The sequence below is a fragment of the Lithobates pipiens genome, unplaced genomic scaffold (genome assembly GCF_037356315.1).
Source record: "Lithobates pipiens isolate NorthernLeopardFrog02 unplaced genomic scaffold, aLitPip1_a1.2 Scaffold_57, whole genome shotgun sequence".
NCBI lineage: Eukaryota > Metazoa > Chordata > Amphibia > Anura > Ranidae > Lithobates > Lithobates pipiens.
In genome coordinates this window covers 1,170,977-1,197,096 of record NW_027507879.1, presented here as the reverse complement: position 1 = coordinate 1,197,096, position 26,120 = coordinate 1,170,977, and the positions used below count along the sequence as shown (strand labels likewise).

The window sequence follows — 26,120 nt, the reverse complement described above, 5'->3', positions numbered from 1 at the left end:
TTAAAAGCGCCCGTGATACGGCGCTTCCGAACCACTTTTCAGGCTTTGGAATCGGTGGCCATTCATTCCAATGGGCAGGGGCAGTGTATACAGCGCCCCAAAGATGCTTCTTGCGGGACTTTTTTTCCCATCCTGCAAGCGCACCGCCCCAGTGTTGAATCACTCGGGCTTTCGCACTGGGGAGGCATGAGAGGCAGTTTTCAGGCACTTTACAGGCACTATTTTTAGCACTAAAATGCTATAAACTGCCTCAGTGTGAAAGGGGTCTAATGTTTAAGTATGGCTCAATTCACACATGGCAACCAATCGGTAATCTACAGATAAGTGCAAGATGATCTCTTAATGCTCTTAGTGGTTTTATTGCACAGTGCTACTGAAAACTGATCTGTTCTATTTTACCTTCCCTCGTTCTACCCTCTTCCCTTAACAACAAGCTAATGAATATTTAAACATAAAATCCTTCTGTTTTTTCATTGCATACCTCATTTTCTGACAATGATTTCATCACTAGGTCTTTGTGTTCAAAGCTTTCCTGAAAACATCCCACCATCCTGCCCCCACTACCCCTCCTTAAAGTGTTTCTAAACCCGGTTGTTGTTTACTCTGGAGGAACCCCATTCTGCTTCAGCTCAGATCTGTTTATTCTGACAGTAGCAGGGCGTGCTTTCAGAATACATACATCAGTGCTTGCGGTGCTGCAGGAGGATATTTCTCTAAACCCACAACAGTAAAATCGGTCTGTATATGCAGTAAAGCATGCTTGTTATACTCACCTGTATGCACAGAGCCAGGAGTTCTACCGTTCCCTGATCATTTCCTGATAACACAGAATCTATTGAGTCAGGCTACACATGCTCAGTTTGGTGTGTATTGCTAGAGAGGGTTGTGTTTTTTTTTTTTTTTGTTTTTTTTCTTCTTTGGCTCTGTGCTGATCACATGCACTCTCCCATCACAACTGTCAAGATAGAGGGTCAGGGCTCCTGAATCCTTATAGGACAGCTCAGTGCAGTATGAAAACTCTTCCTGCAAGCTTTAAAGTGGTTGTATAGCCAAATTGGGGACTTTTATCTACAGGAAAGCCTATAATAAGGCTTACCTGTAGGTAAAAAAAAAAAAAAAAATCTCCTAAACCTGTATGGTTTAGGAGATATTCCCCTCGCGCACAGGGGATTCCCTTCTGGAAGCTTGGCAGATGCCAGACCCTGCCGGAGAGAAATCACCCGCGCGCATGCGCGGGAGTAACGATATCGCGGCTCCGACCACTCACAGCGCCGGAGCCGCGATACCCAGAAGAAACGCAGAGGGAAAATGTCAGCTCCCTCAGCGTGGATCGGGACAGATGGGGCCTCGTTCTAAGGTAAGCATTTCATAATGAGCTAGTATGCGGTGCATACTAGCTCATTATGCCTTTTTGCTTTGCAGGTGAGGAAAAAATAAATATTCAGCGGGTATACAACCGCTTTAACCAGGAACTGATACAAGTCACAAGGCTGCTATATACTGCTAATGAGAAAAGGTGTTTAGTTTTATATTTACTAAAATGATTGTACATCCATGTACTGTACTAGACCAGATATGATTGGTCCTGGTTTTAGTAACACTTTAAAAAGCCCTTGGCCCTGCTGCACGTTAAAACAAATGGCAAAGTGGCGCTGTTACTCGGTTAATAGTGTTAAGATCTTATTGTCCATTCAGAGGAATGCAGTTCTAATTTGGAGATGACATAATAATGATTAAAAAGCAAGTAGGAGAAAAACCTTTTTGTGTTTTCTTAGCAACAACTCCATATTCCAGGGTAAGCCTTCAGAGGGGAGTTGGAAGCCGACTCCAAGTTGCATGCAAAAAGAGAGACCGGAAAGGCGGCACCAGATTAAAAACAGATGCATTTATTTGAAACACACAGGTACATACATCCACTTACATATAGTTTTGAGAATTTCCAGCACAAAAGTCCTCAGCTGCGTCAGCCAGCATTAGAGAGCCTGTAGATGTTTTCCCCCTCCCCCCATCAGATGGAGGGTCCCGACCCACAGAACTTCCCTGTCTGACGGCGTACACCGAGCTCGAGGCTTGGCTCGGGTCCACAGTGAAACGCAGGCATCGAGCGTGGTGACGTCACTGCCAATATCGGCGACTTTTCGGAGCATGCGCACTGCGTGTAGACAAACAAGCTTAGGGGAACTCGGGCTGTGCTGCAGCAAAATTGGCCAGCACATTTAAGGCTGAACACGAAGTTCCCCTAAGCTTGAGGAAGGAGCGCGCCTGTTTGGCCCAATGATGAATTTGAGTTTAACATCCCTGGTTAGATGATGCCGGATATCATCCTCCAAGCAGGAAATGAGTATCTTTATCTCTCTAACTCCACACTGCTGCGATATGGGATCCGACTTGTGAGACCCCCCAAGTCGCATGACATGTCAAACTCAATGTTTCCTTTTTATAAGAGCCATGTTAATTGATACTACACAAGTCGCTCCGACTTTAGAACAGCTCCCTGCATTATTTTGGTCTGACTTGGGTGTGATTTCACTAAAATGGCATCCAAGTCTGATCAAGTCAGAAGTTGCAGGCAAAGCCGTATGACTTTGCCGTCGCAGCAGTGCGAACCGAGCCTTACTGCAAAAAATTAAAACAAGAAAAGAATTGCGCTAGGTGTGAAATAAACAATACATAAATGAATAAACCGTGAAGGATACCCTGCAGCTAAGCACTATAATATACGATATAGGGCACACAGAAAAATAAAGTGTAGACAAAAAGTGCAGCGCTGGGTAATAAACTAATAATGCAAGTGATTATGAATAAAAACCGTGATTGTACAAAGGAGTATTCTAAATAATAAAGTGATCAAAAAAAAAAAAAACATCATAATAGTCTGTGTTAATGTTTAACACATATGGACTATTATGATGATTTTTTTGGATCACTTAATTAGAATACTTCTTTGTATAATCATGTTTTTTTTTTTTTTTTTTTTTTTTTTTTTTTTTATTATTCATAATCACTTGCATTATTAGTTTATTACCCAGCGCTGCACTTTTTGTCTATTTAAAGGGGTTGTAAAGGTAAATGTTTTTTCACCTTAATACATTCTATGCATTAAGGTGAAAAAACATCTGACAGTGCCTGCACCCCCAGCCCCCCCCCCCCCCATTTTACTTACCTGACCCCTCAAAAGTCCTGCGCTTGCCCCCGACATCCTCTTCGCCGCTCAGCCTGGCCGCTGATTGGCTGGAGTGGATGGATTGAAAGCAGCGCAGCCCTTGGCTCGCGGTGCTGTCAATCACATCCAATGACGGGGGCGGGGCCGTGTAATACAGCGAGCGGCTATAGCTGCCGGCTGTATCACGGGAGCGCGCCCGCAGGTGCTTCTCGCCATGTGAGGGAGCTCGCATGAACGTGAGAAGAACCTGCGGGAGGAAGCCGAGACAGCCGCAGAGGGACCCCAGAAGAGCAGGTTCGAGGCCACTCTGTGCAAAACGAGCTGCACAATGGAGGTAAGTATAACATGTTTGTTATTTTTAAAAAATAAAAAAATTCACTTTACAATCCCTTTAAGCCTTACTGCAACTTCTAATTTGCACTGTGAAAGGCTCACAGTGTTCACCGAAATCAGAGTAAGCAATTTCACTACAAGAGAAAAGTCCATATACAAGTTACTGAAAGGAAGGCTGGAGTTCATTTTTAACCACTTGCCGCCCGCCCTATAACAGATACACGGTGGCAAAGTGGTTTCAAAATCCTGACCGGACGTCATATGACGTGATCAGGATTTTGAGCCGCGGCATGCATCGCGGCGATCGTTGTTGCGGCATGTCAGTCTGACACTCCGCAACTATGATCTCGGTAAAGAGTCTCCGACGGAGACTCTTTACCACGTGATCAGCCAATCACGGCTGATCACAGTGTAAATAGGAAGAGCCGGTGATCGGCTTTTCCTCACTCGCGTCTGTCAGACGCGAGTAGAGGAGAGCCGATCGGCTGCTCCTCTGACGGGGGGGGGGTCTGTGCTGATCGATTATCAGCGCAGCCCCCCGAGGATGCCCACACTGGACCGCCAGGGACACCACCAGACCACCAGGTATGCCATCCTAGACCACCAGGGATTCCAATCAGTGCCCACAATGGGCATCACTGATTGGCATGCATTATTGTTTGGCACTGATTGGCATTCATTAGTACAGTATAATATAATGCCACCTATCAGTGCCCATCTGTGCCGCCTATCCATGCCCATCTGTGCCGAGTATCTGTGCCACATATCGGTGTCCATCAGTGAAGGAGAAAACTTACTTATTTACAAAGTTTTGAAACTGAAACAAAAAAAAAAACTTTTTTTTTTTTTTTCCAAATTTTCTGAATTTTTTTTATTTGTTTAGCAAAAAATAAAAACTGCAGAGGTGATCAAATACCACCAAAAGAAAGCTCTATTTGTGAGAAAAAAATGATACAAATTTCATTTTGGTACAGTGTAGCATGACCGCGCAATTGTCATTCAAAGTGCGACAGCTCAGAAAATTGGTCTGGGCAGTAAGGTGTTTAAGTGTCCGGTATTGAGGTGGTTAATGGGCCAGCATAAGAGCGCTGGCTTTGTGTATGAATACTGATGGTAAATGTGTAACAGATGGGGTGTGGGCTGAAAATAAGCCATTCCCTTGTGAAAAGGCTGTTTAATCACTCAGTACGTTCTTCATATTAATAACACTTGGTTTTATGTCTTTCAGTGCCCTAGATGTATGCATTGTGAAGCAAAGTTTGACTTTATTAACAGAAAGGTAAGCAGTGATGTCTGATATGTCAGCCTGTATTGAAACAAAGTGACCTGATTCCCATCTTTTGGGCTTATGCTGAGAAGTGTTTTCATATTAAAGAAAAAAGTGCTTGCTCTGGAGTGGACCATCCCCAGTGATTTTAGCAAATCTCCATCTACTTTGTAAAAGCTCCCTTCCCTTCTCCATAGCGGCTAATGGACCATCCCCATACAAACCAGCCTATTGGATCAGGACTTTCTGCAGCTTATGCCGCGTACACACGGTCGAACTGTTTGACGTACTTAGTCCGTTGAAACACATTTCAGCGGACAATCCGCTCGTGTGTGGGCTTCAGCGGACTTTTTCAGCGTGCAGTCCGGAGTACTAAGAATTTCGGATTTTCCAAAAATCTGTCCGTCGTACTTTGGTTTCAGCGGACAATACGGTCGTCAGTATGCTAGTTCGACGGACTAAGAATGGCGCATGCCCAGAAAGGATTTACACGGCGGAAGGGTGCTTTGCTGTGTCTTGGACTTCCTATTTCGTACGTGCTGTACACGTCATCGCGCAAGCTTTCGACGGACTGTTTGTGCATCCGTGTGTGGTCAAGTCTGTTCGGTGGAAAGTACAACGGATTGTCCGTCGGATTGTATGACGGACTAAGTACGTCAAACAGTTCGACCGTGTGTACGCGGCATTAGCCTTAGACCCTTTTCACACTGAGCGCCTGTGCCATTACCGCTGCTCGTTTTTAGCTATTCGGCCGCTAGCGGGGCGCTTTTAGCCCCAAAAAATGGGGTCAAAAACTCCAGTTTTGCGGTGCTTTCAGAGCACTTTTCAGGCGCTTTGAAATCGCTGCCCATTCATTCCATTGGGCAGGGCATTTTGGGAGTGCTAAATACAGTAGGGCTGAAACAACTAATCGATTACTATTTTCATAATTGATTAATCGGCCAGTACCATAATGGGGTTAAAAAAAAACTAAAATGAGCCCTTTATAGTACAAAAAGAGCAAATTAAATATTACTCTCTGTTCTACAGTAAAAAAATGAACCCCTTACAGTAGTGATTATCTGTGTTTTTCTACTATAAAGGGCTAATTTTTTTTTTTTTAACCCCATTATGTTACTAAACGTCTTAGCCCTTGTACACACGGTCGGACATTCTGATGTCCAATAGGACCATGTTGTCGGATAATCCGACTGTGTGTGGGCTCCATCTGACTGTTTCCATCGGAGTATCCATCGGACCAAGTTTTCCAGCTGGGCTATAAAATTTTCCGACAACATGATCCGATCGGACTTTGTCCGATCGTGTGTAGAGAATTTCGATCAGACAAAGTGCCACACATGCTCAGATCAAATTCCTAGACCAAAGCTATTGGCTACTAGCCTGAACGTAGTCCCGTCGTAACAAAATAACGTCATCACGTTAAGTACAATTGGATTTTCTGACAACTTTGTCCGACCGTGTGTATGCAACAGTTTCGGACAAAATCCGTCGGACAAAACCCAACGGATTTGGTTGTCAGAATGTCCGACCGTGTGTGCAAGGGCTTCGACCTAGTTCACATCTATGTGTGTGTTGGTGCTTTTTGCAGAAATGCACTACAGTTCTTTTACATGGTTTCCTATGGGACACGTTCACATCTGAAAGGGTCAGGGACTTTTAACGCTAAACGGTGCTTTATTGGTACAATATACTTCAATGGAGAAGCTGCAGAAAAGCATGTAATGCGTTTTGTGTTTTTTAATCTTCCCCCAAAAAATGCAAAAATGCAAATTGCAGTAAAATCACGTGCGCAAAAATCAAAAAGCACGGCAGAAACAGATCAAAAGCAAACTGCGTAGGTGTGTACCGAGCCTTATGCTGGCCTCACCGATCGATTTTCAGATGAGAATATTCAGACGAAAAATCTTTGTACATTCGCTGAATGAAAGAATTTTGTTTGAAATTTTCACTTGTTTTTAACATTCTGTTTTTTAAAATGAATGTCATTTCTGAACGAAAACCACTTACATTGTCTGAAAACTTATTTGACTAAGAAGTTTTCTATTATTTCCAATTTTTCCTGTCACTTTTTTTTTTTTTAATGTTGTTAACCCGATTAATCAAAACAATAATCGGCCAACTAATAGATTATGAAAATAATCGTTAGTTGCAGCCCTAAAATACAGCTCTCTCCCAACTTACCCCAAAAATGCCGTAAGCGCCTGAAAAAATGCCGCCAATAAATGTATAGGGTATAGGAGTCCTTTTTGTTTTTGAATCTCCTTGTGGCCTGGAATAAATGGGGGTTCGGTCTTTGACTCTACTGTAATCTCTAGATCTCCTTATTTAGTTCTACAGTGCTCAGTGAATTGCTTTGTTCTCATTTCTCCTCTAGCACCATTGCCGTAGATGTGGTAAATGTTTCTGTGACAAATGCTGCAGCAAGAAAGTGCCTTTGCCCCGTATGTGTTTTGTGGATCCGGTGCGCCAGTGTGGAGAATGCTCCATCATTTCACAAAAAGAGATGGAGTTCTACGATCGACAGCTTAAAGTGCTGATGAATGGTGAGTAGGCGAGCTCTTGTACTTATGAGGAAGCAGTAAAAATGGAATCTATTATACAGCACTTCTGCACCAGCATCACATACATCAGCTCTTTTTCTTGGGTTACATTTTTCTTTTTTTTTCTAAGCCCTTGTACACACAGTTGGAGATTCCGACAACCAAATCCGTCGGGAGTTATTCCGACGAATTCATTCCGGAAGAGGTCAGGAAGTGATGTTGCATACACACGGTCGGACAAAGTTGTCGGAAAATCCGATTGTACATAACGTGATGACATTATTTCGTTATGACGGGACTACGTTCAGGCTAGTAGCCAATAGCTTTGGTCTAGGAATTTTGATCTGAGCATGATCGGAGTATGTCCGATAGGAGCATTTTGTCGGAAAATTTTACCAGCAAGTTGGAAAAGTTGGTCTGTCGGATATTCTGACGGAAACAGTCCGATGGAGACCACACACAGTCGGAATATCCGACAAAACGGTCCGATCGGAAACATTCTGTCAGAATCTCCGACCGTGTGTACAAGGGCTTAGAGCTTGTGTACAGCGTTTTTAGAGTGTTTTTTGAGCTTTGGCATTGTTTAATTACCTAATGGAGAAGAATACAATCTGTTTCATCGTTTGTTGCTATGCTTTTCAGCTTTTTCATGTGCTTTTATTTCTTATTTATTTTTATTTTTTTACTTTTGTTTTGTTGGTTCATTTTATTAATATTTATGAATTTATTTTGTAAGGTTATGAGTTAATATTAGGGGTTAAGTGTTGGGGACATAGTCTGTATACACTAATACAGTTTGAAAAATAAAAAGATAACTAGTGCAAAAGTATTGAAGAAAAGAAATCAAAGACCCCTAAAAACATCCAACCATTTTAATAGTTTGACATATTTCTTTACTCCCCTCCTGTGTCTCCAGGTGCTACATTTGATATAACCCAGGGATCCTCAGAGAAGTCTGAAACAGTTGTGTGTCGACTTTCCAACAACCACAGGTAAAGTCAATTCCATCTGTAATTATGAACCTTTGCAATGTGGGGGGGCGGCATGCGACTATAAAGGTGGCCATAAATGGATCGGATGTTTGGCCTGTTCATCAGGGACCAGATGAATTGGAATCCGCATGTGACCACTGCAGTTGAACAGAAGTCGATCTACTGATTGACTTCTGTTCAACTGCTGTGCCAGATAAAAGCTGATCAGCAGTGGCTGCCTCACTGATATGTGTATTCCTATTCCTTCAGAATACAATAGCATAAGCAATGAGGATTCCCCCATCCACCTGGAATAGGTGGATGGGGAAATCGGTTTCATTTTTTCATTCAGCCCACTGGCTAAACGAAAACTGAACCAGGTATGGCCAGCTTATAGGATAAGTTCACCTTTAAAAAAAATAAAATAAATAAATAATAAAATTAAATGCACATCTTTTTGCAGGTAGAAATGTGCATTTTTTTTTTTTTTTTTTTTTTTTTATTAGAAGCCTGGCAAGCATTGGACCTGTGATCGGCAACCTCAAGCTTCTGCAGACTGTCAGTGTAGCCATCTTCTCGTACGGGCAGTTTCTTAAAGTGGTGTTGCCACAAAAAAAAAGCTTAAAATTCATTAAAAAAAAAAGTAAAAAAAAAAAATGTTTTACTCACCTCTAAATACCTGTTGCTAGGGGGTCCCTCGTAGTCTGCCTTCTTCAGTGCCCAGGCTGGTGACATCACTTCCCCCTCGGCGCGGCAAAGTCATCTGTGACCTGTCGCGTGTCCCAGATGACTGTGCGGCGTATCACGGCATGCGGCACCGCTCGCGCAGTGGGTGCCCGGCTGTGAAGCCACAGCCGGGTGCCCACAGTAAGAATGCCGGCACCAAGAGCGGGGAACGAGGGGGGGGGGGGGGGGCTTCGTTCTCCCGCATCGCTGGACCCCGGGACAGGTAAGTGTCCGATTTATTAAAAGTCAGCAGCTGCAGTATTTGTAGCTGCTGACTTTTTTACTTTTACTTTTTTTTTTTTTTTTTTTTTTTTTTTTTTTTTAGGGGGAACCCCACTTTAATGACAGGAAGGATCAATGAACCTACCTACCTAGAGCACCCTGGTAGTTGAGAACTACAAGCCATCAGCCGCAATGGATGACAGTAGTTGTAGTTTTCCCATTCACAGAACTCTGAATGATGTGCCTGGGTGGGTGGAGCCCTGCATGGCTCTGCGTGTGTTTGTTTGTTTGGGGTTTTTTTTTTTCTTTAATTTATTTTTATTTAATTTTTTTAAAATTGTAATGGCGGGTGTCACGACTAGGATTTCTAGGTGGGGTTGTTGGTCACAGGGGCTGCTCAATTAGTAACGTGTAACATGTTACTAAAGGTGGACTTCTCCTTTTATAACATACTCTCTTCAAATCAAGTAGGCAGGTCACTAATTGGTCATTTTACTTTGACCTTTGTAGCAAGGTTAACAGTGGTTTGTCCTTTTGCACCCAGGCAAAATCTCATTTTGCCAAGGCCAACGCTTTTCATGTAGACTAAGTTATATGTAGCAGTCTCTCCAGCCGTAGAGTGACAGTTTGTGAAATACTGAAGGTTGCAGAGCGATTATCCGTCAATAGAGCAGCAAGGGTTTGAGATGGAACTCTTCCAATAAAAATGGCTTAAAGCGGTTCTGCACCTTTTAAAAAAAAAATATTAAAAGCCAGCAGCTACAAATATTGCAGCTGCTGACTTATAATAAATTCACACTTACCTGTCCCAGGGTCCAGCGATGTAGGCGGCAGATGACGAGCGATCGCTCGTCTCTCTGCTGCCCCTGCCGCCATCCTCTGTCAGGGAATCGGGAAGTGAAGCATCGCGGCTTCACTCCCTGATTCCCTACTGCGCATGCGTGAGTCGCGTTGCACATCTCTGCTGGTCCCTGTTGTGTCCTGGGAACTGTGCGTTTCCCAGAACACAACGGTTTAGGCTGGGTTCACACCTATGCGAATTGGATGCAGATTTCCCCCCGCATCCAATTTGCATAGCAGGAGATTGTGACTGACTCTCTATGGAGCCGGTTCACACATCTCTGCAGCGACTGAATTGCACAGGAGTCCTATGCGTTTCGTCTGCTTCAGGTCTGAATTCAGCCAAAATATGGCCTGAAATCGGACATAAAACTGAATGGAGATGCACCGGGCTCCTGCTGTGAGCCAGAACATGCTCCGGTGTGAACCTAGCTTTAATGATTTGCATGCCTGTTCCTGGCTAGTGACAGCCAAACACTTGGCATTTTCAGAGGTAGGTCAGAAATAGTGGCCTGCAACCTTTAAAAAAAAATAAAAACAATAAATATCCCGTGCGCCAAATTATATCAAAAGCCTACTAAACAGTTATTAAAAAAAACAAAAATATAATCTAATAAATGCATACAGATCTCCCTTAAAAATATTTAACCCACTTATTTGTTTAAGAGGTCAGTTGGAGTCGGTGAGTTTGCTTTTCGCACAGGTGGTGACATGGTTTATGGGTACAGAAAAGAGCACTTTGAAGGAAGTGCACGGATATCAAATTGTTTTGTAAATGTTTGCACAAGAGGATTATAATGGGGACTTGTGGATTCTTTGAACACTAATGTATTTCTTAATGGACACTGATTTATTTTATTTTTTTAATACATTATGTTTTTGTGTTTGTATTTTTAAGAGAACATAAATTTGAGATTTTATCTTTTAACAGTGTGCAGTTTACATTTATTTAGGCCCACTACTTATGCTTACAGTGCGGGTTTCCTTTTTATTTGCCCTTGCTTTCCTACACTGAATCCTTAGTACATCTCTAACACAGGAGTTGATTTTCTAAAAATGGTGAGTGCAAAATCCTGGTGCAGCTGTGCATAGAAAACAATCTGCTTCCAGGTGTGTTTGTGTTTTTTTATTTATTTATTTTTTTTTGGTCACAGCTTAAAGCAGGACTCCCGCAAAAATGTATTTTTTAAAAAGTCAGCAGCTACAAATACTGCAGCTGCTGGCTTTTAAAATAAGGACACTCACCTGTCCCAGAGTCCAGCGATGTCGGCACCCGAGGCCGAACCGTCCCTCGGTCCTCGGGTGCTTCCGCCGCCATCTTCTGTAAAGGGAACCAGGAAATGAAATGTGGCTTGTGGCTTCACCAATGCGCATGAACAAGTCTTGCAGAGCAATCCGAATGGTCCCTGCTGTCTCTGGGACCCGTGTGTATCCCAGCAGACAGCGCGCGGGGGGGGGGGGGGGGGGGGAAGAGGCGTAGACTCCCATTGGAGTCTATGCCCCGAAGTGGGTGCAAATACCTGTCTTAGATAGGTTTCTGCATCCCCCCCCTCCCCCCTGTAAGGTGCCAAATGTGACACCGGAGGGGAGGAGGGTTCCGAAAAGCGGAGGATCAATTTTTGTGTGAACCTCGGCTTTAAAAAGGTACTTTTTCTATGTTAAAGTTGGGAAATGCTTCTATAGGAATTTGGACTCCATCAGCCAAAAGAACATTTCTGAGGTCAGGTACAGATGAAAGGTGCCAAGTGTGACACCGGGGGGGGGGGGGGGGGGGGGTTCTTTTGTGCGAACATCTGCTTTAAGGTGATACTAAAGGTTCTTTTTGTTTAAATAACAAACATGTCATACCTCCACTGTGCAGCTTGTTTTGTAGAATGGCCCTGAACCTGCTCTTCTGGGGTCTAACAGCAACTCTCACGTCCACACCCCCCCCCCCCCCCCCCCCACATCAGAATGCTTCTCCGGGGGGGGGGGGGGGGGGGGTTACCTTGCAAGAGCGCTCCCCCGAATGCAGGACTCGTGCCCGCCTCCCTGGCAGCCGCTTCCCTGGATTTGATTGACAGCAGCGGGAGACAATGGCTGCGCTGCTATCAATCTATCCAATCAACAGCTGAGAACCCCCTAGCCGAGAGAGAGCGCTTCCCCCGTGGGACAAGTTCACAGATTCAAGTAAGTAAAACAGAGGGGGCTGGGGGCCGGTCACTGCCAGGTTTTTTTTTTCGCGTTAATGCATAGAATGCATTTAAGTGGAAAAACACAAATCTTTACAACCCCTTTAATTGAACAAGGTGAAGTTAGCCTATTGGCTACCATACACGGCTACACCAGATTTAGCGTTCTTCATTTTTAGTAAACCAACCCCATAGTGTTTAGTTTGTGTTGGGACTAAATATCTAACTATGTTTTTCCTTTTGACTGTAGATATTTGTTCCTTGATGGAGAGAACCATTATGAAATAGAAGTTGCTCGAATTTCAGCTGTTCAGATACTCACTGAAGGGTTTACTCCTGGAGGTAAGGAGTTATTAAAAACACATATTTTGTTTTCAACTCCCAGCTACCTGGTGTGAGGTTGAGCAAAAAAAAAAAATGTTAATGGCTGTGTGTAGAATTGGTAGACAAAACAGTCACCAATAGCGTAGGATACTGCAAATTACTGACGGCACACCAATGATCTTAGCATTTCAATAAAACTTTGTTACTCGCATAAAAAGTGTGGCCTTGGCCTTTCCCGTTCTGATGTGCTTTATACTAGTGTGAAATGTGTCAGAGCAGGGAAATCCCAAGACAATCATTTTTTTTTATTTTTTTTATTTTTTTTAATTAGTGCTGAGATCATGAGTACAGCCGGGTATTTGCAGTCAGGTCTGTGGGGAGCATAGGAAGGCCCTTTCCTGCCTGAACCTGCCTGAGTTTCCATGCACTCGCATACAAAGCAAGCTGGAGAGCGGTGACATTTCCTGCTATCAACAGTGTAGGGGAAAGAGAGTCAATTCCCTAAATATGATATTAATGGAAAAACCCTCTACCAAGCAATCTACTTTTTTTTAGTCCCTAACTCTATTTAAAGCACGCTGAAAAAAAAAAAAATGATCATAATAAAATAAACCTAAAGCAATTTTAAAGTGGTTGTATACAGCTGGACGTGGTGTGTGTGTGTGTGTGTTTTGTTGTGTGTTTTGTTGTGTGTTTTGTTGTGTGTTTTGTTGTGTGTTTTGTTGTGTTTGTTTTGTTGTGTGTGTGTGTGTGTGTTTGTTTTGTTGTGTGTGTGTGTGTTTGTTTTGTTGTGTGTGTGTGTGTTTGTTTTGTTGTGTGTGTGTGTGTGTTTTTTTTTTTTTTTTTTTTTTTTTATTCTGTACCCTCCAAGGTAATGTCATCATAATGTGCTAGTTAAACTTTCCTTAAAACAAAGCCCTTCCAGCTCCGCGATGTCAGAGCTGCAGACAGTCCCATCTTCACCTGTCTTGCTTTCGGGTTTGCGGACTCCGGCTCTGTGACTGGTCACTCCTGCACATGCGCGAGGGAGCCGCCATTTACGGCACAGGGCTCTGAAGGAACAGCCCAGGTGTCCGTTCCTTTAAGAGCGCATGTGCCAGGGATGTCACGGGCTGCATGTACAATAAATATCTCCTAAATGGTGCACGTTTACAAAATATTTACACTACCTATAGGTGAGCCTTATAGGCTTACCTATAGGTAAAAGGCAGAGATGGGAGTTTACTTTCTCTTTAAGCAGTCCTTAGTGGTTGTATAACCACTTAAGGATCGCCTCACGCTGATATTCGTCGGCAGAATGGCACGGCTGGGCACAATCGCATACCTGTACGTGGCTCTTTATGTGCCCAGCCATGGGTTGGGAGCGTGCCGCCGCTGGCGCGCTCCCGACCCGTTCCTGAGCTCCGTGACCGTGGGACCGGAGGACCGATCGCCGGTATCCCACAATCTGGTCACAGAGCTGAAGAACGAGCATAGGTCTGTGTAAACAAACCTCTCTCCGTGCTTCCTAGTGTGGCTGTCACCAATCGTCTCTTCCCTTTTTATAGGGAAGGACGATCAGTGACGTCACATGCCAGGCCACGCCCCCCTCTACAATAAAAAAAACGCATAACGTCATACATAACCCCTACACTGCCCCCTAGTGGTTAACTCCTTCACTGCCAGTGTCATTTACACAGGAATCAGTGCATTTAAATAGCACTGATTGCTGTATAAATGACAGTGGTCCAAAAAATGTCAAAAATGTCCCATGTGTCCGCCATAATGTCGCAGTCACAATAAAAATCGCTGATCACCTCCATTACTAGTAAAAAAAAAAAAATGCTATAAAACTATCCCCTATTTTGTAAACGCTAGAACTTTTGCGCAAACCAATCAATAATCGCTAATTGCGATTTTTACCAAAAATATGTAGACTAATACGTATCGGCCTAAACTGAGGAGAAAAATGTTTTTTTTATATATTTTTGGGGGATATTTATTATAGCAAAAAGTAAAAAATATTGATTTTTTTTTTTTTTTTTCAAAATTGTCGCTCTATTTTTGTTTATAGCGCAAAAAAATAAAAACCGCAGAGGTGATCAAATACCACCAAAAGAAAGCTCTATTTGTGGGGGGGAAAAAAGGACGCCAATTTTTTTTTTGGGAGCCACGCCACACGAGCACGCAATTGTCAGTTATAGCGACGCAGTGCCGAATCGCAAAAATGAGTCTGGTCCTTTGGCTGCAAATTGGTCCGGGGCTTAAGTGGTTAATGATGGATAAGCAGCACATAGTCTCACATCGAAAGCAGGCCACCAAATTGAGTTGCACTGTGTCCTGAAGATGTTACTTGGGCCTCGTACACACGGTACGAAAATCAGAAGGGAAAATTCATAAGATGAACTGTCTGCGGGTTTTCGAATCGGTAGTACGGTGCTTCCGACAGCCGATTTGACTTTTTCGTCGGACACAAAAGCAGGCTAAAAAATTGTTGGCTGTAAACTCAACATCTGATTTTCAGATGGTCAGTACAGAAATCGTCGCAAAAAAAACAAATGCGCATGCTCGGAATCAAGGAGCCACTGGGAAGAATTCGGTCTGATAAACGACTGTTTCGTAATCTAGAATTAACATTTGTGACACATTTGATAAAATGTAGCGCACATTCTCATCTTCTTTAATGGGATAGTAATGAAGCTGCTTTGCTGGTGATACTGATGTAGTTATGCCAAACGTATTTTAAAAGCCATTTGTTTTGTACGCTCTGAAAATCACAAATCAACGCTCACCAAACTTCTACTTACACGAAATTAGCAGAAGGGGCCCAAAGGGTGGCACTTGAGAAATGAACTTCCTCCTTATACTCTCATAGTACGTCACTACGTTCCTGTTTGTCAAATGACAATTTGCGGATAGTTGGTATGCTAGACAAAATCCTGCACACGCGCTTTTGACAAAGATCAGCCGCTCAGTCGCCCAACAATCAGACCGTGTGTACAAAGCCTAAGGCCCCTTTCACACATGTGGACAGTATGTCCGTATTTCATCCATCCGTTTGCGGATGAAATACGGACATACATGCATTCCTATGGGATAGCGGGTGTCTGCGGATGTTCATCATATCGTCCGCCTCCGCAATTGTCCGATTCTGCAGACGGAGGAAAATCCTATTTTTCTATCCGTCTGCAGAGCGGATCAGATGAACACGGACAGACGGTCCCTGTTCATCCGATTCCCCCATAGAGGAGAGCGGAGAGCTGACAGGGTGGTCAGCGGGGACAATGGAGCGATCCCCGCTGAGCAAGCGGATCATCACGGGGCGGATCATTACTGATCCGTCCCGTGTGAAAGGGGACCAACTGTGCTATTGGCAAGTAAAAGTTTTTCAACAAAGGAAAAGGAATGGAGGAGAAGGATTCAGCAGAACAACACTTTCCAGTTGTGAATAGGTAATACAGGCATACCCCACTCTTGATGTACACAATGGGGTTTATTTACTAAAGCTGTAAAGTGCAAAATCAGGCTCACTTCTGCATAGAAGCCAATCAGCTTCCAACACCAGCTTGTTCAATTAAGCTTTGGTAATAAAACCTGGAAGCTGATAGACTCACTTCTGCATAGAAACCAGGTTTCCAGGTTTTATTACTAAAGCCTAAAGTGGAGGGCCACCCTGAAAAACAAAAATACGTAAAAATTTAGCAAAAAATCTTTAAAAAAAAGACTTTTTTTTTTTTTTTTTTTTTTTTTAAACGTACCAGAAATGCCTTTTGCTAGGCATATCGTCCTAATCTGCCTCTTCCTCCTCCGCGGTAAACTTCGGTCTTCCCTCCTCCGTGCGGCGTCTTCTGGGTAATGGGGCGCTGTGTGTTCTGGGAACTGTGTGTCCCAGAACACAGCGCGCCCCATTCACAAAGCGCTGCGTGACTCGCGCATGCGCAGTAGGAAACGGGCAGTGAAGCCGCAAGCCTCCACTGTTTCCCTTAGTTAAAATGGCGGCGCCGGGACCTGAGAGCCGAGGGATGGGTCGGCCTCGGGCGGCCAACATCGCAGGCGCCCTGGACAGGTAACTGCTTATTAAAAGTCAGCAGCTACAGTGTTTGCAGCTGCTGACTTTTAAAAAAAATTTTTTTTAAAGCTGGCTCTCCTCTTTAATTGAACAAGCTGGTGTTGGAAGCCGATTGGCTTCTATGCAGAAGTGAGCCTGATTTTGCACTTTCCAGCTTTAGTAAATAAACCCCATTATGTACTTAAAAGTGGGGTATGCCTGTAGGTATGCTTGTTGTGCGTGTTGTGTTTTTTTTTTTTTTTTTTTTTTTTTTTAGGAATCTGTTTAGAGAGAAAAAATATGAACTGCTATTGCTGACTCGTGGAAGATGCAAAGTTCAGCTTCATTCTTATCCTTATTCTCTACTTGGTGTGTCACTGACTCACGTGAGACAAGGATGCAGACAGAAAATTATCAGGACAGCTGACCTGTATACTAGTTCAGTGGTTCCTTAAGTAGTGAAGTATGGATAAGGATGACAGCCCTAGAGATTGTACCTTTATTTTTTATTTTTTTTTTGGGTGTTTTAAGACACTGATGACGTGCATAGTGCAATAAACCATAACAGCCAGGCCAATTTCAGTTTATTACGACTATAGCTGTGAGACGTGACTTCTGATTCAGAAGCTGAGGGTTACCGCCCCTGTTCTTTGTTTTTATTAAATAATCCTGGTACTCTTTTTACTGCATTTCTATTCACATAATAACACAATGGTAAGTTGTTTTGCCTTATTCTTTTTTTTTTTTTTTTTTTTTTTTTTAGTCAGTCATTTTAAATGGCACGTCTTTTATTACTGTAGCATTTCCTGACAATAACATGCATTTCTTTTTCAATTAACTGTGTGTTTTCATGAATTTATAGTATGCTCAATGACTTTTCTTTTTTCACTGCACACGCTGCTTTGATGTACAAAGATATTCACACATACACCAGTCTGCTGGAGAGCCAATGCATCACAGAAGGTCAGAGGATGAGGGGAGTGTGCCTGTCCGCATGTTGTGTCAGCCCTGTGATTAATTGCTTCCCAAATGGATATTTCTCACCTCCTCCAATCCATGTACTCCAAAACCAATTCTCTTTTTAAAGTGGTTGTAAACCCTTACATATACCCAGTGAAGTGAGTGGCTTCAGGTGATGCACAAGGATTAAACAAATCCTCCTACAATGCAGTCCTCTCTTCTCTTCATTCGTTCAAAGTGCTGAATTATAAAGCTTATCTGAGAGTTCAGAAAAAAGGGGGTGAAGAGCAGAAGTTACACTGCAGAGTTCCGCGAGGAGAACTCTGACAACTTATTGTTGTTTTACTCATGTTATCTACACAGCTGAGGCTGTTAATCTGCTGGCGCTCCCTCCTCTGTCACCATTTTTCTCTTGGTGTCGGGAAAACTTGTCAGAAGAGATTGATGCTGGTGACAGTGCTTTTAATTGAGACAAGTACACACAATAGAGGAATAAACGTTGTTCATATTTCATGTCTGAGGTTTACATCCACTTTAAATTTTACTGCAACTAAATTAATGACTTGCTAATCGAGCAGTAGCATTCTTTACAGGCTGCAGGCCAACTATTCCTGCAAGCCTATGCTGATACTAGCCTGCATGCCTACACTCTCCCCATATTTGCTTTTTTTTTTTTTTTTTTTCTTGAGAAATTGAGAGGACGCTGCACAGCAAACCACAGTAACCAATCGCCCTTCAATTTGAAAATCTTCTCATTTGGTTTCTGTGGCTTCTTGCCATTTGTGTCTACAGGTGTGAAATTGCAAACCCAGATTAGGCCTTTATGGTTCAAGATTGTTTCTGATCTCTCCAATGAATGCTGAACTCTAATAGCCATATCAAAGGCTCACTTACCAGAGGGCAAAATTTACTTCTAAAGGAGAAAACAGTTTTGTAGTGTTGCCTGTAGTATGTTGAGTAGAATACATATACTCCCTGCGATCTATAGACGTGGTTGCCTCCATGAATTTCTCCATGTGTAATGTTTTATAACATTTCCACTGAGAGAAGGAAGTATTAGAAGGGGGTTGCCACTTTTAGAGAGATATTGGGTAACCTTTCCCAATGCCCACCTGTTTGGTAGGGGTTCTCACTATACCACTGTTTGGATATGGCTGTGTTACTACCACTTATTGGAGTGGCACAGTTTTTTGCATTTTTGCTGGGGGGGGGGGGGGGGGCACTCCAAACTTGGAAGCCCGTTTGTTTTTTTTGGTGGTCTTCTGAGAACAAATATTTACACAAAAAACCTAGACTGAAAAATTCACCAGGTTTCCAAGGTTGGTCTGTCAAAGCCATTTGTGGGTTTATCAGTTGGTGCACAAGCTTACCCAACTACATGTTAACTCGTTTTGGGTAACCATTGAGTAGATATATTCCCAGCTCCAACCTGCAGAAAATCCAAGCAGGGCTTCTTGTTCTCTAATAGATTTTTTTTTTTATTTTGGTTTTATTTTATATTCTACACAATACAGCATTTGTAGTGTGCCTATAAAGGGGTATTGGAGCTGGAGATTCCAAGAAATACAAAAAGTCAGTATCTGGCCCACATGGTATAGGAAGATGGAGTATTGGTATCTATCAGTATCAACAGCAACAACTTACAATCATGTTTATCTCAACAAAAGTGATGTTTTCTTTTCATGCATGACTGCAATACATTTCTCTGATCAGGTCTCCTGTTTTTGTTTTTTTATTTTTATATTGTGATTTAATAAATGTAGCTGTCATTCTGCAGGTTTTTCCTTTTTTATATTCCCCCCCCCCCCCAAAAAAAAAAATATATATATATATATATATATATATATATATATATAATATATATATATATATAATCTCTGTCTTATTTATTTTTATTTTTTTGGGAATACATTTATTATTATTATTATTATTATTATTATTATTTTTATTTTTTTTAAAAGCTGTGCCCTTATTTTGATTCTTTTGACTTGTGAACATCAAGCAAAGTTAAGCATGAGCTCTGGAAGCAGCTGTATCTCTGAAAACAATGTCCCAGCTTTACACTTATTCTGCCTTCCATAATGAAAACCAGGAATGTAACCATGTGCTAGAACAGGGGTGCCCAAACAGTGGCCCGGGGGCCACATGTGGCCTGCTGAGCATTCTGGGATGTGGGGGGTTGGCAAGTACAGATCGTGGGTTGCCGACCCGCCATCCCAGAGCATCAGTGTTTTGAATGAAGACGGTGGTAGAGGAAGCAAGCGCTGTGGAGCAACGCCACGTAAGCCAATTCTTTGTTTTACAGTGCCAACTGCTGTCAGAGTGATACCAAATGCATGAAATTTACACCTGCTTACCTCCATTCCGATCCACCAAAAAACCCAGAAGGGGATCCATACCTTTCCATCTGGGTGGATCGGGTCTGAGGACCAATAGAGTAGAGTGGGCTGTGTCTGCTCTGCATATGCAGAGTGGACACGGACCTGTCATCCGCCCACTGCGTGGCCCGTGACCGGTTACCAAGTCGCTCAAGCGGCCCTTTCTCTTCAAAAGTTTGGGCAACCCTGTGCTATAGTAACAGAGGCCAAAGGTTGTTTACATTTCTCTTAACTGAGTGGCTTTATTTGATTTAGTTAGACATTCAGGAGCTGGGAGGAAATGTGTGGTTACTGTCAAATCAGACATTTAATAGGGCAACAGGGGGCTTCTCGGTTTTGACTTGAGAAACAACTCTCATGTCTGTCTGTAGCAGCATAATATGCTAAATTCCTCCAGCAGCCCAGCCTAGGATGTCTTGGGTATTTTTTAGCCACTCGCTACATTTTGCAAGGGAACCTAGTCTCTTCCTCTCTCCATGCATACTCAGAAGATCCATGTTTCTGGACCAGTGTGTTCAGAAATATTTAAGTTGGTTGGATTGTATAGACAAAATGCCCTTTTTACCCGTATCCAGATTATTTTCCAGCCCAGGAACACAGAGATAGAATTTAAAGTGGAAGTAAACCCTCCTATCGTTTTCAGCCAAGGAAGCTGCCATCTTGGCCTCCCTTTTAATCTTAAACTGCCATGAAGCTGCACATGTGATCAGTTATGACACCAGCCATTGGATGGTTTGACAGTTTGGTTGAGAGCACAACCAATGTGACAGTTAACATTTCCGGCATGCCGGGAATGGAACTGTTTTTTCAAACTGTTAGATCGATGGGTTTACTTCCGCTTTAAAGTGGAAGTAAACTCATCTATGTAAACAGTTAAAAAAAAAAAAGCATGCCGGGAATGCTAACTGCACATTGGCTGTGCTCTCAGCTATCAAACCATCCATTGGCTGGTGTCATCACGAATCACATGTGCAGCACCATAGCAGTTGAAGATTAAACAGAGGCAAAGATGGCAGCTTCCTTGGCTGAAAACGATAGGGGAGTTTACTTCCACTTTAAGCCCAAATGCAATGTGTGCATGAAAAGTAAAAGCCTTTAGCCATAACGCAGTCAGCCTCTGGCGCCATATCTTACCATCAGAAACCCAGACTACCTTGCTTTTTTGCTGGTCCGTCCTCCTTTTAAAATGCATATTCCTATAATGCAGTAGTGCCTGGTAGCTGACATGGGTGGGGGTCCCTCCAGTCGTGTGCTGATATTTACATAGGAGCTTAAAAAACTGGAATATGTCAAGAAACTGTCCAGCACACCTAAGGTAGCATATGGTAGAGCTGCACGATTAATCATTATAAAATCGCGATCTCGATTCTCTCCTCTGACGATCTCTCCCACTGAGAGTAGGCGATTCTTTCATATAAACAAGTGGAGAGATTATCTGCTCACTCAGCTGTCAAAACAAAGCATCCAGGGCAGTCTGCCAAGTTTAGAACTTGCATGAAACATTGTAACTAACTTCTTAGATCAAAGGGATAGAACTTCTTGTGTAAACAAATAATCTGGGCAGTCTGCCAAGCTTTCAACCAGGTGTAAATGCAGGAAGTTTAACCACTTAAAGTCTAAATCTTTTTCTGACACTTCTTTCTTAAAGAGGGATTCCACCTAAAAAAAAAATATTAAAAGCCAGCAGCTATAAATACTACAGCTGCTGACTTTTAATAAATGGACACTCACTTGTCCCAGGTTCCAGCGATGCCGAGGCTGATCGATCGCTCGGCTCTCGGCTGCTGCCGTCACCATTCTAGGTGAGGGAATCAGGAAGTGAAGCGAATCGGCTTCACTTCCCGGTTCCCTACTGCGCATGTGCGAGTCGCGCAGCGCAATAGGAATTGTCCACGCTGTCACTGGGACCCGTGTGTGTCCCAGCAGACAGCGCGGCAGGGCAGGAAATGACATAGACTCCCATGGGAGTCTACGCCCAGAAGTGGGTGTAAATACCTGTCTTTGACAGGTATCTCCACCCCCCTCCCCCCTGTAAGGTGCCAATTGTGACACCGGAGAAGTTAAAATCAATATTTTTTGCTAGAAAATTATTTGGAACACCCAAACATTAATAAAGTAAATAAAAAAATTATATATAATATAATATTATATATATATATATATATATATATATATATATATATATATATATATATATATATATATATATATATATATATATATATTATATATATATATATATATATATATATATATTATATATATATATATATTATGTATATGTGTGTGTATACACACACACACACACATATATGTATATGTATGTGTTTATATATATAATGTGTGTGTATATATGTATATACAGTGGTGTGAAAAAGTGTTTGCCCCCTTCCTCATTTCCTGTTCCTTTGCATGTTTGTCACACTTAAGTGTTTCGGAACATCAAACCAATTTAAACAATAGTCAAGGACAACACAAGTAAACACAAAATGCAATTTGTAAATGAAGGTGTTTATTATTAAAGGTGAAAAAAATCCAAACCATCATGGCCCTGTGTGAAAAAGTGATTGCCCCCCTTGTTAAAACATACTATAACTGTGGTTGTCCACACCTGAGTTCAATTTCTCTAGCCACACCCAGGCCTGATTATTGCCACACCTGTTCACAATCAAGGCATCACTTAAATAGGAGCTGCTTGACACAGTAAGGTCCACCAGAAGATCCTTAAAAGCTACACATCATGCTGAGACCCAAAGAAATTCAGGAACAATTGAGAAAGAAAGTAATTGAGATCTATCAGTCTGGAAAGGGTTATAAAGCCATTTCCAAAGCTTTGGGAATCCAGCGAACCACAGTGAGAGCCATTATCCACAAATGGTGAAGACATGGAACAGTGGTGAACCTTCCCAGGAGTGGCCGGCCGCCCAAAATTACCCCAAGAGCGCAGCGACGACTCATCCAAGAGGTCACAAAAGACCCCACAACAACGTCCAAGGAACTGCAGGCCTCACTTGCCTCAGTTAAGGTCAGCGTTCATGCCTCCACCATCAGGAAAAGACTGGGCAAAAATGGCCTGCATGGCAGAGTTCCAAGAAGAAAACCACTGCTGAGCAAAAAGAACATCAAAGCTCGTCTCAATTTCTCCACAACACATCTTGATGATCCCCAAGACTTTTGGGACAACATTCTGTGGACCGATGAGACAAAAGTGGAACTCTTTGGAAGGTGTGTGTCCAAGTATATCTGGCGTAGAAGGAACACTGCATTTCATAAAAAGAACATTATACCAACAGTAAAATATGGTGGTGGTAGTGTGATGGTCTGGGGCTGTTTTGCTGCTTCAGGACCTGGAAGACTTGCTGTGATAAAAGGAACTATGAATTCTGCTGTCTACCAAGAGATCCTGAAGGAGAATGTCCGACCATCTGTTCGTGTACTCAAGCTGAAACGAACTTGGGTTCTGCAGCAGGACAATGATCCTAAACACACCAGCAAGTCCACCACCGAATGGCTGAAGAAAAACAAAATGAAGACTTTGGAGTGGCCTAGCCAAAGTCCTGACCTGAATCCTATTGAGATGTTGTGGTATGACCTTAAAAAGGCCGTTCATGCTCGAAAACCCTCTAATGTAACTGAATTAGGACAATTCTGCAAAGATGAGTGGGCCAAAATTCCTCCAGGACGCTGTAAAAGCCTCATTGCACGTTATCGCAAACGCTTGGTTGCAGTTGTTGCTGCTATGGGTGGCCCAACCAGTTATTAGGTTTAGGGGGCAATCACTTTTTCACACAGGGCCATGATGGTTTGGATTTTTTTTCACCTTTAATAATAAACACCTTCATTTACAAATTGCATTTTGTGTTTACTTGTGTTGTCCTTGACTATTGTTTAAATTGGTTTGATGTTTCCGAAACACTTAAGTGTGACAAACATGCAAAGGAACAGGAAATGAGGAAGGGGAAACACTTTTTCACACCACTGTATGTATGTGTATAATTTTAGCAGAGACCCTAGGGAATAAAATGGCAATTGCTGCAATATTTTATGTCACACTGTTTGCCCAACAGTCTTTCAAATGCAATTGTTTGGGGAAAAAATAGACTTCAATAATTAAAAAAAAAAAAAAAACAGTAAAGTTAGCTAATTTTTTTTTGTTTTTTTTTGTTTTAATGTGAAAGATGATGTTACGCCGCGAGAATTGTGAGAGAATCGTGATCTATCTTCTAAGCAAAGAAAATTGTGATTCTCATTTTAGCCAGAATCGTGCAGCTCTAGCATATGGTACCAGAGGGTGTCTCCTCTGCAACTGTAGGCTTGCTTCAGATTCCAAGCATACAATATAGATGTGCCCTAACTGTTGCATAGAGGAGTTGTTTGAGGACAGTAATTGCCTAATGAAAGTGCCTCTGTGCTTAGACACTGCAAAGAGGCCATGAAAGACTCTAGTCAGCCCCATGCTGAGTTGTCATCAGATAGGTACAGGACTAGTAATACCAAGCACTGCCAGATTCCAAAGTGCTATTTGCTAACGTTTGCTGATTTTTTTATTTTATTTTTTTCCATACTCTTTTCAAAAGCCTTAGTCATCTGGATAGACGCCATGTGTATGGGGTAACTTCAGTCAGAATTTTAACCACAACATGCCACATTAAGGGAAATACTGTTTTTATAAGGGACGGCTGCTTCCAATTTTCTATGAATAACCGTACAGAGGGGGCTTGATAAATGCTGACCTAATCTGTCTTCACATTCGCAGCACACATGCCCTGAGATCACCACCAGTTGGCTAATGCATAAGACGTTTGTGTACTGAATTCCCTGTACAGAACTTGTAGGAAATATCACGGGAAGTCACAGATATTTAAAATGTGTACATGAGCCAACCAGCATGCTGCTCAGGTTGTTTGCTGCAGTGTGAGCGTGGTAAAAGACGGGGGAATTCTCAGAAGGCTGATTGGCCGCTGTCTGTATATTCAGTATATGTTTTTTATTTAGCTCTAATATGCTGCTGCTTGTTAGAGGTTTGTGTGGCATACACAATCTGTTTTGTGCTTGGAATATGTAAGTGTATATCTATAGAATGATGTGTACTAACTGCTTATGCAATATGCAGGAGGAAACAGTCGAGCTACTGGGATGCTGCTTCAGTATAAGAGTGCCGACTCCGATGATCTCTCACAGATGAAGTTTACAACAAGTGAAGACTTTAATAGTAACAAGAAAACGTCAGCGTCCTGGCTGGCTGCTATGCACAAGGTATCTCCTAAGATATATATGTGTCATTGTGGAGGAGTCTCTCCTTTGTTTCTGCCCTGTGCATAGTATTGTGCAGGCCAGTGTGGCTAGTGCTTGTGGCCAACATTACTCTCCATTGTGGTTCGTACTGAAAAGCAATCTTTCGGTTTCTTTTTTTTTTTTGAGGGACACGCACCAGCAAGAATCTTTACCGTAGAGTTTTTATTTTATTTTCTTGACAGGTTTAACCTCACTTTTTTATTTTTTTTATTTTTTTTGATCTTCAATCAACAGCCAGACTGGGCAACAGGCTAGATTTAGATCCTACTAGTCACCCCAGCTTGGCCACCGAGAGCATGCAGACCTCTAGCTACATACATCTACACCAACCCCATCCAGGACTAGGGCAACCAGTGAGTAGTCTCATGTGGGATGCACATGACTGGACTGGACTCCCACCCCAAAAGTGGGGCAGCACATTGGTGTAGTGGTCAGCACTTTCACCTAGCAGTGATAGGGTTGCTGGTTCAAATCCCGACCACGACACTATCTGCCTGGAGTTTGCATGTTCTCCCTGTGCCTGTGTGGGTTACCTCCGGGTACTCTGGTTTCCTCCCACACTCCAAAGACATGCTGGTAGGTTAATTAGACCCTGTCCAAAAAAAAAAAAAAAAAAAAATTGGCCATAATATGTGTATGTCAATGTTGTAAGTGTGTCAGGACCCTACAGGTTAAAGGACCGTGTAAAAAAAAAAAAAAAAAAAAGCTGCAGATGGACACTGGTGGCAAGAAAGGCGGTGTGTGTCACTAAGGTGATTCCCTATCCTGTCTATTTTTGGCATATTTGTTTACAAGGAATGGGAGTGCCCTAAAGAAGCCTTTTGTGGTACCTAAAACAATTTTCCATTTGGAATCCTTTTTTTTTTTTTTTAAACGAGGCTCTTACTAAAAAGTAAACCTCTC

At 42.5% G+C, this 26,120-nt stretch overlaps 1 protein-coding gene across 2 annotated transcripts in view; it reads left to right on the top strand.

Annotated features, from left to right (window-relative positions):
• The window catches only part of ZFYVE21 (zinc finger FYVE-type containing 21), a 59,745-nt gene that overhangs the window by 27,958 nt on the left and 5,667 nt on the right, over positions 1-26,120 (top strand). Inside the window, exons 2-7 of one of the 2 annotated variants that reach the window (XM_077467592.1) lie at positions 4,725-4,775; positions 7,138-7,306; positions 8,220-8,295; positions 12,484-12,575; positions 17,500-17,547; positions 25,036-25,178. In XM_077467592.1, coding sequence (XP_077323718.1) covers positions 4,725-4,775; positions 7,138-7,306; positions 8,220-8,295; positions 12,484-12,575; positions 17,500-17,547; positions 25,036-25,178 — 579 coding nt within the window. The remainder of the gene's footprint in view (positions 1-4,724; positions 4,776-7,137; positions 7,307-8,219; positions 8,296-12,483; positions 12,576-17,499; positions 17,548-25,035; positions 25,179-26,120) is intronic. The other variant, XM_077467593.1, reaches the window with a different exon arrangement.